The sequence below is a fragment of the Tupaia chinensis genome, unplaced genomic scaffold (assembly GCF_000334495.1).
Source record: "Tupaia chinensis unplaced genomic scaffold, TupChi_1.0 Scaffold000294_3, whole genome shotgun sequence".
Lineage (NCBI taxonomy): Eukaryota > Metazoa > Chordata > Mammalia > Scandentia > Tupaiidae > Tupaia > Tupaia belangeri.
The window spans coordinates 133,913-144,055 of NW_006159781.1; the positions used below are offsets into that span (position 1 = coordinate 133,913).

General features: G+C 60.0%; 1 protein-coding gene across 6 annotated transcripts in view; it reads left to right on the forward strand.

The window, feature by feature from the left end:
* The window catches only part of PACSIN2 (protein kinase C and casein kinase substrate in neurons 2), an 83,313-nt gene that overhangs the window by 55,724 nt on the left and 17,446 nt on the right, over positions 1 to 10,143 (forward strand). For all 6 annotated transcript variants that reach the window (XM_006150688.3, XM_006150689.3, XM_006150685.3 and 3 more), the window contains exons 3-4: positions 8,133 to 8,289; positions 9,724 to 9,959. In XM_006150688.3, coding sequence (XP_006150750.1) covers positions 8,133 to 8,289; positions 9,724 to 9,959 — 393 coding nt within the window. The remainder of the gene's footprint in view (positions 1 to 8,132; positions 8,290 to 9,723; positions 9,960 to 10,143) is intronic.

A 10,143-nucleotide genomic window follows, 5' to 3' on the forward strand; every position in this document is an offset into this window, starting at 1 on the left:
GCCCCATGGAATGGAATCCCAGCTCTCAGCTCCACTTGGGCACAGGGGAGATATTATGGGATGCACTCCCTGGGCCTGCCGTGGAGGGTGGAGAAGAATGAAGCTACAATCCTGGTCCTGGAAACTGCTATTTGAACACACTTTGGCACGTGACAGCAGATGTCCACAGAAGGTAGCGAGGGAGGATGAACTGCAGGGCAGGCTTCCCAGAGGGCTGGCACTGTGCATGGCTCCGTCTGGATGCTCTCGCTCCGTGCCGCTGCTGGCCCTGCCTCCGGGAGGTGGCCTTGCCTCCCAGCACACTTCCCTCCCGGCAGCCCATCGTAACTGTCATTGGCCTGGCCGGAAGTCCCCTGAGAGCCACAGCAGCGCACTCATGGTACATTCCTGGTGCCTCGCGCAGGTGTCCACTCGGCATCGGTGAGGGGCTAGTGGGTCTCCCAGACCCGCCAGACTGAGAGGTGAAAGCTTGGGTGGGTCCGCCAACTGGCAGATCAACAGATTTCATTCTGAGGAATCCTGATGTGAAGGGCCTTCGGAGGATGGCTCATCCTCACCTCTCTCTCCTTGAATGGATGAAAAAAAGGCCGGTGAAGGGGCAGGTCTTCTCAAGCGATGGTCACGGCAGCCAGGAAGGCCCCCAGCCTGCACCCAAGCTGCCTAGTGCACTCGGCCTTCCCGAGGGCAGCAGGGACTCCACCTCACAGTCGCAGGGACAGAAGGGCCCAAAGAGGCTTGCACAAGGTCATGCATTTCCGGGAGGGCCCAACCTGTGCTGCCCTCCTGAGAGCAGGTGGGGGAAGCAGGCTCGTCAGGAGAGGAGGAGGGCAGATGGATTTGACAGTCGGACAACGATCTCAGAAACCAGTTAGCCCACCTGGTTGCCAGACTCAGAACTGGAATTACATAATTTCCAGAGGAGTCACTTTTTTTTTTTTTTTTTTAAGAGGTGTTCACCATAGAACACATGCACTTGCCAGAGAGAGACAGAGAAAGATAATAAGAGGGAAAATGAGAAGTCACCCCTCCGGGGGGATGGCCATGCCTAAATCCCTTCTCCTCCATTCTCCTCCTGGAATTTTTTTTTAAAGAATTCTTTTATTTAACTTTATTATAATTTGATCAGAGAGGGGCAGAGTGAGAGAGAGAAAAGGAGAAAGCAAGCCACAAGGGGGAATTGAACCATGGTCAGCCATGTGGAAGTCCAGTGCCCTTAACCTACACACCACCTGTCGGCACCTTCTCTTGGGATTTTGGGCATGCACTCACATGCACCCAGTTTGATTTTTAAGCCTCCAGGTTTGGGACTTGAACTGTGGTTGACCATGTGGGAGTCTGGTGCCTTAACCATCCTGCCACCTGCTGATCCCATGGCGTTGTCTTTCATCTTTGTCTTCCAAGCTGACAGGTTCTAGAGCTGCTGCTGCTTCCCTTTTCTTTCCTTTTCTTTCTTCTTCTTTTTTTTATTTTCTTTAATTTGTCGGAGGGCTCATGTGCACTCACCAGAGGGAGAGAGAGGGAGAGAGAGGGAGAAAGAAAGAAAGCACCCTCAGTGGTGTGGCCGTGCTGCAGTTCCTTCCCTTCCATTTCTCTATCCTGTCAGTATTTGGGGTACCCACGCACACGTTCCTGGCATGTTTCTGAAGTCGCTGGGTCCAGGGAGAACGAGGCAGTCAGACACGTGGGATGTGGCTCCTCTAACCCCCGGCCGTGGGGCTGGCCCAGGTTCTGGAGCCTCATGGCATATGTGATCAGCTTTGGATATCGGATTCCGTGACTGGCCGAGCAGGACCACAGAGCTTTCCCTTCTGCTGCTGGCACAGCTGCTGGCCTTGACCCCGCTCCTCAGGGACAGGGGGTGCTATGGTGCTCGGGCCTCCAGGCTGCTGGGTTATGTGTGATCATTCTGAGGATGACACCAGGTTGTCTTTGGCAAGTACCCTGGTGGTACCCTGGTGGTCCCTGGGCTCAACCCCAGTGATGGTGGTGGAGACGCGTGTGGGCCTGTGGAGTCCCGGGTGTTCGCGGGGACCCTCAGGACTGGTCACGCACAACCTCACCCAACACGGCCCATTGCTCCACGCCCTCACTGTTCCCACCTGAGGGAGGTCCTGGCGGGGGGCGTCTCCTCTAGCAGCATGATCGCAGGTGACTGCCCCCTTCCGTCCTCAGTTTCCTTCCCTGTGAATAGGGACACCGATAGGGCCCGCCCGCAGCTGCCTGCACACTGCCCTCACAGTGTAGGCATGCTCCATTATGACGCCGCTGCCCCTGCTGCTGCCACTGCTGATGAAACAGCGTGGTGCCTGCCGCCAAGAGGCCTGCAGTCCAGCTGGAGGCAGTTTTGAGACTAACCGTGACCGGGGACATGGGGATAGTGTTTGGAAGAAGGGCCTTGGTGGCCCCCTGCTGGGGCAGCCTGCAGGAGTTGTCAGTGAGGACCTGGTCTCCCCTGGCTGCCAGTGCAGGCGATGCGGGGTCTCCCCCTCGGTGGCCCAGCCAGGACCCATGGTCTCAGGGAAGCCTCCATGGGACACGGGAGTGGAGCCTTCATGGAAAGTCAGGATCAGAGCAGGTAGGACGGGCTCGTTCATCGGGACTGTCCCTTTCTCCCCTTCTCCCTCCCTCCACGTGCTGTCAGACCTGGCCCCTTCTCAGGCTGACCTGTGTGTTGCAGACTGTGCACCCTGCCTCGTGGGGGAGCGTGTCTGGGTACATATGTGACGTCCCGGCATTCTGTTCCTGTTCGGGTGCACCATGTCCCCTCAGTCCGCGTCCCCTCCCTCACTGCAGTGCTGTGTCTCCCCGGGGAGAAGCCCTCGCCTGCCCTGGGACCGAGAACGTTTCTGTGGGACACAGAGCGGGAGCGAAGCTCTGGGCTGTTGGCGGGCACACGAGTGCCTGCGGCTTGCTTCGTGCCTTGCTTACCGCCTGGCTCTTTGCAGGAGGCCGCCCGACCTGCCTCGCCCCACACTGGGCATTACCCACATAGCGCCAACCCCTCTGCAGGACAAGGAGCCACCTGCTGTTCCCAGGTGCACCCCTCCAGGCACCCACGGGCAGGACTGTCTCTCCGTGTGCTCTGGAATTGCACGTCTGTGCCCGGGAGCCCTGTCTTCCATGTCGGATTCCTGGGATATCCCAGATTTTAGTCCCCCGTCAATTTTAGACATAGCTAAGTAGGAGACGTGCAGTCTGTCTGTGAACAGTTCTTAGTACTGGTTTCTGAACTAACATCCTTCATTTTGGAAGTCATAAAATTGGGGTGTGTGTATCTTTATTCACTGTAGGGCGCGTGCGCTCGCCAGACAGAGAGAGACATAGAGACAGAAAGCGAGAAATCACCCCCCAGGGGGGATGGTCACGCCGCAATCCCTTCTCCTCCATTCTCCTCTCGGGACCTTGGGCACGCACGCACACGCGCCCGGCGTGAGTTTTAAGCCACCGGGTCCGGGACACGAACCGCGGTCGACTACGTGGGAGACAAGCGACATAGCCATTACGCTAACTGCTGGTTCCCTTAGTACTGATTTCTGAACTAACATCCTTCATCTTAGAAGTCATAAAATTGGGGTGTGTGTATCTTTAGAGCCTTGAATTTTGAAATTTTGTTGAAAGACCCCTACCCCAAGTCACACAGGGACTCACCTGATTTTCTCCTAGCCCCTTTATGGGCTGGCCGTTGCATCTGTACTGGGGCCCGCAGGGCGGGAGAGCTGCGGAAGGCAGGAGAGAGTGCGGTGGGTGAGGACAGGGTGTGGGCGCAGGTACAGAGCTGAAGGTATTGGGTGGGGAGTGGCGTCGAGGTGCCCTGGGCACAGGCCAGAGAGGTCCCTCTGCACCAGCACTGAGACAGCCAGAGCCTTGATCGGGTTCCTGGTGGTGCTGAGGTCTGCCCTGGGCAGGAAGGGCTGGGCACTCCCTTGGTGCCTAGGGCCAAGGTAGCCTGGGGCAGAAGGGCAAGCTTGGGCTGGCCTTGCCTGGTTCTGCCCTCACCTGGGCTGCCGGCTTCACCCTGGGACTTGGGCTGTAATGGGGTAATTTACCTGTGAGATGGGCCTCACCAACCAAGACGAGGGTGACAGAATGAAATGGGTCTGAGCGAGGAGACCCACATGTGCCCCCGCAGGTCCCCTGCCCTGCCAGCCCTGTCCGAAAGAGGCAGGAGGAGCTCGGAGGAGCTCAAGGCTGCGCTCCCTCTCCCCCTACCCCAGCCCTGGGTCCAGGGCCTGGTCTCCTGCCCTGCTTCCAGCACTCAGCTCCTCCATCGCCTTTGGCCTCTGTGTTCTGCAGAAAGCATTTGTCACGGTAAGTGGGCTGTGAAGTCAGAGGGTGGACACTGGCCAGGTCCTTGTAAACGCTTCGCCCCAGGCCTGAGGCGAGTGGAAGCTGAGCGACCTGGACCTGTCAGAGCAGTCCTCCCCTGTCCTTCCCAGTCCTCCCCAGTCCTTCACAGTCCTCCCCAGTCCTCCTCAGTCCTCCCCAATCCTCCCCAGTCCTCCCCAGTCCTCCTCAGTTCTCCTCAGTTCTCCCCAGTCCTCCCCAGTCCTCCCCAGTTCTCCTCAGTTCTCCTCAGTCCTCCCCAGTCCTCCCCAGTTCTCCTCAGTTCTCCTCAGTCCTCCCCAGTCCTCCCCAGTTCTCCTTAGTCCTTAGTCCTCTCCAGTCCTTCCCAATCCTCCCCAGTCCTCCTCAGTCCTCCCCAGTTCTCCTCAGTCCTCCCCAGACCTTCCCAATCCTCTCCAGTCCTCCCCAGTCCGTCCGTCCTCCCCAGTCCTCCTCAGTCCTCCCCAGCTCCTGGAGCTGAGCCGCAGCGGGCTTTTATTTCAGGGAGCCCGGTGTCTGCTCCTGAGTCCGCAGAGGGGCAGGTGCTGCCCTAAAAAAAACTCTTTCTAGCCGATTTTAAAGCCATGGCTTCTCATGGGTCACTCTCCTCTCTGGAGCAGAGGAAAGCCTGATGTACTGAAAGGAGGGGCCTGCAGAAGTGGGGGCAAGGGCTGGGGTTCCCCAGGTGGGCCGGGCTGGGTGATAGGTAGGGTGTGGCTCTTGGCACCTCCCCAGGGAGGCAGGAGAGGGGTCTGCAGAAGACCAGAAAGGAAGTGGTTCTGCTCTTGCCCAGGCCAGGGGCCCAGGATGGAGAAGGCAGGGGTGCCAGACGCTCAGATGGCCATTGGCCTAGAGCTGGGGTCCCATTACCTCTGTCCCGCCCGTCCCCACGTCCCCACTGCTGCGGCCCCTCTCTGGGCTTCCCTCCCCAGCCTCCTGAGCCCCGCCAGAGCACGCCCCCTTCAGGATGAAGCCCCCGTGCTCACAGCTTCCCACATCTGAGCTCCCCCACCGTCTCCAGTCCCTTCCAGTCCCTTCCCGGGCATCTGTGTTCCATCCCTGGGGGCTGCTCAAGCTCACAGGCCCCAAGGTCACTGCTGTGCTGTCATACCTGCCTCCTTTTGTCATGCCGTTCTCTGCCTGGGACACCTTCCACCACCTCACTGTAACCTGGCCGGGCGTCCTGTCCTGGAGAGTTCTCTGTGGGTGACCCTCCCCACCCCACCCTTCCTCCAGCTGTCCCAGGGCCCTGTGAGGGAGCAGAGTCCCTTTGTAGGAACCTGGGACTTGACCCTCCTTCTGGCCAGGCGGGTCCCTGAGGAGAGAGGTGGGCCGCCAGCCTGCAGGCACACCCAGGCACAGGTGTGGTGACCGTGTCCCTGGCTCGTAGTGGCTGAGTGGGACAAGCCTGAACTTAGAGCACTAAGGGACATAGCCGGCTCCAGACCTCATTCAAAAGGGGCTACTTGTGAACGACTCGGCTCTTAGCCAGTGTATGGTCACCTTACGGCGTTAGCTGCCACTTAGTCCTCTCTGAACGAGCTGTGGGCCCGACCGCGGCCTGGCACCGGAGCAGAATGTGCTGCGAGTGGCCCACATGGAGGCTGTGGGCTCACGTGCAGGGACCTCCCTGAGCACGCCTGCACACGCTCGCTCGTGGTGCAGGGCGCCTGAAGCCGGGGTACATCATGGCGTCTCTCCCCCCTCCCTCTCTTGGGAGAAGATGAACTTTGAAAAATAAGCCTTTTCTTTTCCCTAGATCTTTTTCAAATGTTCAGAAAGTCAGAGAGGTAGACAGGTCTTTGCAGAGCCACAGTCACGTTTTGATGACAGTTACACTGAATGTTGCTGGGGGAGGGGGTGAGACCAGCCTCGAACTGCAGGTTTGTGTGCCTGCTCAGGGGCAGCGCTTGGGTTTTTGAGCTGCTGAGCCAACTGCCAGGCCCCAGCTGGGCTGGAAGGGGCTGTGGAGGGAGCGGTGATGGCTGACAGGTCTGACAGCTGTCCTCACGCTTCCACAGCCCACCAGACAGCACAGCATGCCCCCGGAGAAGGCCGCCAGGCGAGTGCCCTCGGGGGACTGTGCTGTTCCCCCCAGCTGCTGGTTCCTGCAGGGGTAGGGTCGCCCCCCTGCACCTGACCGGCTCACCTCAGGGCAGAGAGGCTCCGGGGCTTTGAACCATTCTCAGGTCAGAATTAAAGGGGCTGCACCGTCTGTCTCAGCCTGCGTACAGACAGGCCTGTACCCTGTCCCACTGTCCCACCTGTCCCCTGTCCATCCTGACCTCCGGGAACTTCCAGGTTGATTCTGAGCAGGGGTAATGTGCTGAGAGTGATCAGCCAGGCAGGGGTTTGAAGAAGGTACAAGTGACAAGAGGTGACTAAGACTCGTGAAGACCGGGAGAAAGGGCTGGGATCACACTAGACCCTTCCCCGTGGAACCGCGTTCCTGCAGGTGCTACCCGTGTCCTTTCAACCAGCAGCTCAAATGGGACGTTCCTCTCTTTCCGCGGTCACCCGAATTAGCCATTGATGTTTTCTCAGTCGTCCCTTTATGCACCACGTACGTGAGCTCGCTCCTCCTTTCCCACATGAAAACAAAAGAGGTTAAACTCACCCTGGTCCTTGGCACAGCAGAGAGGAGTCTGAGGTTCGCCGTCCAAGCTGTGCCCTGATGGGGAGATTTGCTGTCTCTTCTCCACTCTCGCCATCTTGCTGAGACTCTCCCCTGAAAACGAGTGAAGCCAGTCAGAGAAAGCGTTCAGTAAGAGGGGTCCTGGGGTCACGTCCCGAGGAGGAGACCCCCACACCGAAGTACCTCTCCAAGCAGGAGCTTGGGGTCCCAGTTGCATAGCAAGGCCAACCAGGACCAGCCCCTCTAGGAGTGACAGGAACCAGGACAGGGCAGTCATAGGCCCCAGCGGCGAGAGGCCGTGAGAAGGTGGTAAAACTCCCCCTTCACATTCCCCGGGCACCACGGAGAAGGTCAGGAGGCTGTTTCCAGCAGGGGTGAGGATGGCGGCACCCAGACAGGGCTAAGGGCAGAGCCCCCTGCGGAGACTTCAGGGAGAAGTGTGTTGGCTCCTTCACCTGCCTGTCACCGTGACAAACCACCGGTGGCTGCATAACTTTGCCGGGTCCTGGTTCCCTTGCTGTGAAGTGGGGTGCTTACGCCTTGGTAGATGGAACGGCCATATTTAGAGGTGCAGAGCACTGAGCGTGGCGCCTGGCACATAGTAGGTGCGGGGTAGGCGAGAAAGTGCTCACTGCTGTGGTTGGAGGTGCTCCTAGCCCAGCTTGTGACGGCATCGGAGGAGACCACACGGACGCGTCGGTGCCCCTGCTGAGCCGCAGCCCGCCACGCGCTCTTCATGTACCATGGTCGGGACGAGAAGGGCTTGGCGTGCCCCACCTCCAGGGTGGCACATGAAGCACTCTTGAAGCATTTCATTAAAAATCAAACAAACAAAAAATTGTCAAAAGGCTTTTAGAAAAGAAAGCCTATAATGTTAATTATAAAACCCTTTTGACCTGAGCTATTGAGAAGTTGTTTCTCTGCTGTTTTTTAGGCCCACTAGTTAGCCGTCACCTCTGGGAAGCTGTCCAGCCCCTCTGGGCATCCTTGCCCACCCCCATCCCAACCCTGCTCCCTCCCTGCCCAGGGTGGGCCGGTGAGAAGCCCCACTTGCAGATGAGGACAGGCGGCTTCTCTCTGACACCACGGGTGTCCCTCTAGCCGTGGGGACGGAGTGGGGACCCTCCGGGGCTTGGCCGGCGTGACGGCCGACGTGCGGGGCTTCTGTCCCCAGGTCGGGAACTACAAGCGGACCGTGAAGCGCATCGACGATGGCCACCGCCTGTGCAGCGACCTCATGAACTGCCTGCACGAGCGGGCGCGCATCGAGAAGGCCTACGCGCAGCAGCTCACCGAGTGGGCCCGGCGCTGGCGGCAGCTCGTGGAGAAGGGTAGGGGCCCCGATGCTGCCCACGCACGCCCGCGACCCCGCGGGCCAGTGTCCTCTCAGAAGGCGGGGGAGGACTGCTTCTCACAGGTCTGGGGAGGGCAGCAGGTGCCCGTCCACGGCACGGGCTGCACCAGTGTCCACCCCGTCCGTGGGGACAGGGCCCGCCCTCTGCAGACGTCCATGCACCGCCCCCGCCCTGGGCCACAGCCGCGCTGATGTGCGCTCCTAGGGCCGACAGCAGGCTCCTGTCGGTGGAAGGCCTCCGCCCAGTGCCTGCTGTCTCAGCTGCGAGTGTTGGTTTTTAAACTCGGCCCGTAGGGAGACAAGGCTAGATGTGGCTTCGGCTGGCTTCTAATTTCGAATTGAAGGGATTAGTTGCAGGTGTTGTAAGTGGGTACATTATCCCTTCCCTCACGCTCAAGGTGCTGGGAAGGCTCTGCACTGACTACAGGTGCCCTCGGGTGGACAGGGACCGTGCTGCGAGCGTGCTGCCCGCAGTGCCGGGCAGCCTGACCGATGGTGGGGTTTCCTGGACAGAGCAGACACTGGGCAGCTTCCGGATGTGTCTGATCTGTGCTGGCCAGACCCTGGTCTTCAGAGGAGCCGACCAGCAAGGCCACTGGGCGAGGGCCAGCCATGTCAAGGTGGGCTCTGTCCTCCCCCTGCTGCTGCAGCGGGGTGTGTGTGGGGGGGCTGTCCTTGGCACACCCTGCCAGGGTGAGGAGCAGGTACGTGAGTGTGGTGCAGCTGGGCTAGGTTGGCTCCCACGTAGCTGCACTGTGACTGTGTCATTGCCACCACTCGAGTCCCCTCAGCATCTAGCTGTAAGTGCCACCCACTCTCTTCTTTCAGAGTTCGAGGTTCGTGAGGCCCCAGGGCCATCCTTACTTCTGGGTCCGGCCATGGCACTGTAGCCGAAGCCTGGTGGGCAGCGTGCTCACTCTGTGGACATGAGGGTTAGAGGCCGAGGCTGACCATCCGTGGTCACGCTTTTGTGTCCAAGCCTCGGGGCCGTGCGGCCTCACTGGCTCTCACACCTCCCTCCCCTGCACACCATTCCTCAGTGTGGCCACTGCTCCCTGGGAGCCCCTGGAAGACTGGTTCCGGGCCCCCACTCCACTGTTGGCCACAGAGCTTCCCAAGCCCTGGCCACCCCACCTGCCCCCTTAATAAAGATGACTAGACTAAGAGTGTCCTTCCTACCCCTTGTAGACTGAGGACAGTGAGCATGAGGGAGGGGACTTGCCCCCACCCCACAGGCCTTCTCGGGCGTCTGCTCTGAGCCGGGCTCCCTGTGGTCCAGGATGGAGGCACCTGCAGGGCTGGTGAGGGCCGGTGTGTGCGGGCGGCACCTCCCACCGGCGGGGGCAGAAAGGGGCTGACAGGAAGCCCCACCACAGGCAGGCCCGTAACCACAGCTCCTCTCTGTGCCCAGGGCCACAGTATGGGTCGGTGGAGAAGGCCTGGGTGGCTGTCATGTCTGAGGCAGAGAAGGTGAGTGAGCTGCACCTCGAGGTGAAGGCCTCGCTCATGAACGACGACTTCGAGAAAATCAAGAACTGGCAGAAGGAGGCCTTCCACAAGCAGATGATGGGAGGCTTTAAGGAGACCAAAGAGGCCGAGGACGGATTTCGGAAGGCACAGAAGCCCTGGGCCAAGAAGCTGAAAGAGGTAGGTCCCTCCTGCAGGCCGCGTCCCTGCGGGGCTCCGCACACTGGCCGCCCCACAGCCGTTGGGTCCCCAGCACCACCAGGAGTCCTCACGGCTGCTCAGACTCAGAGGCGCAGCGGGGGGAGTGAAAGCCGCCCGCGGCCAGAGCCCCATGGCTGCCCGTTCCCACAGGAGCCGCCCAGAG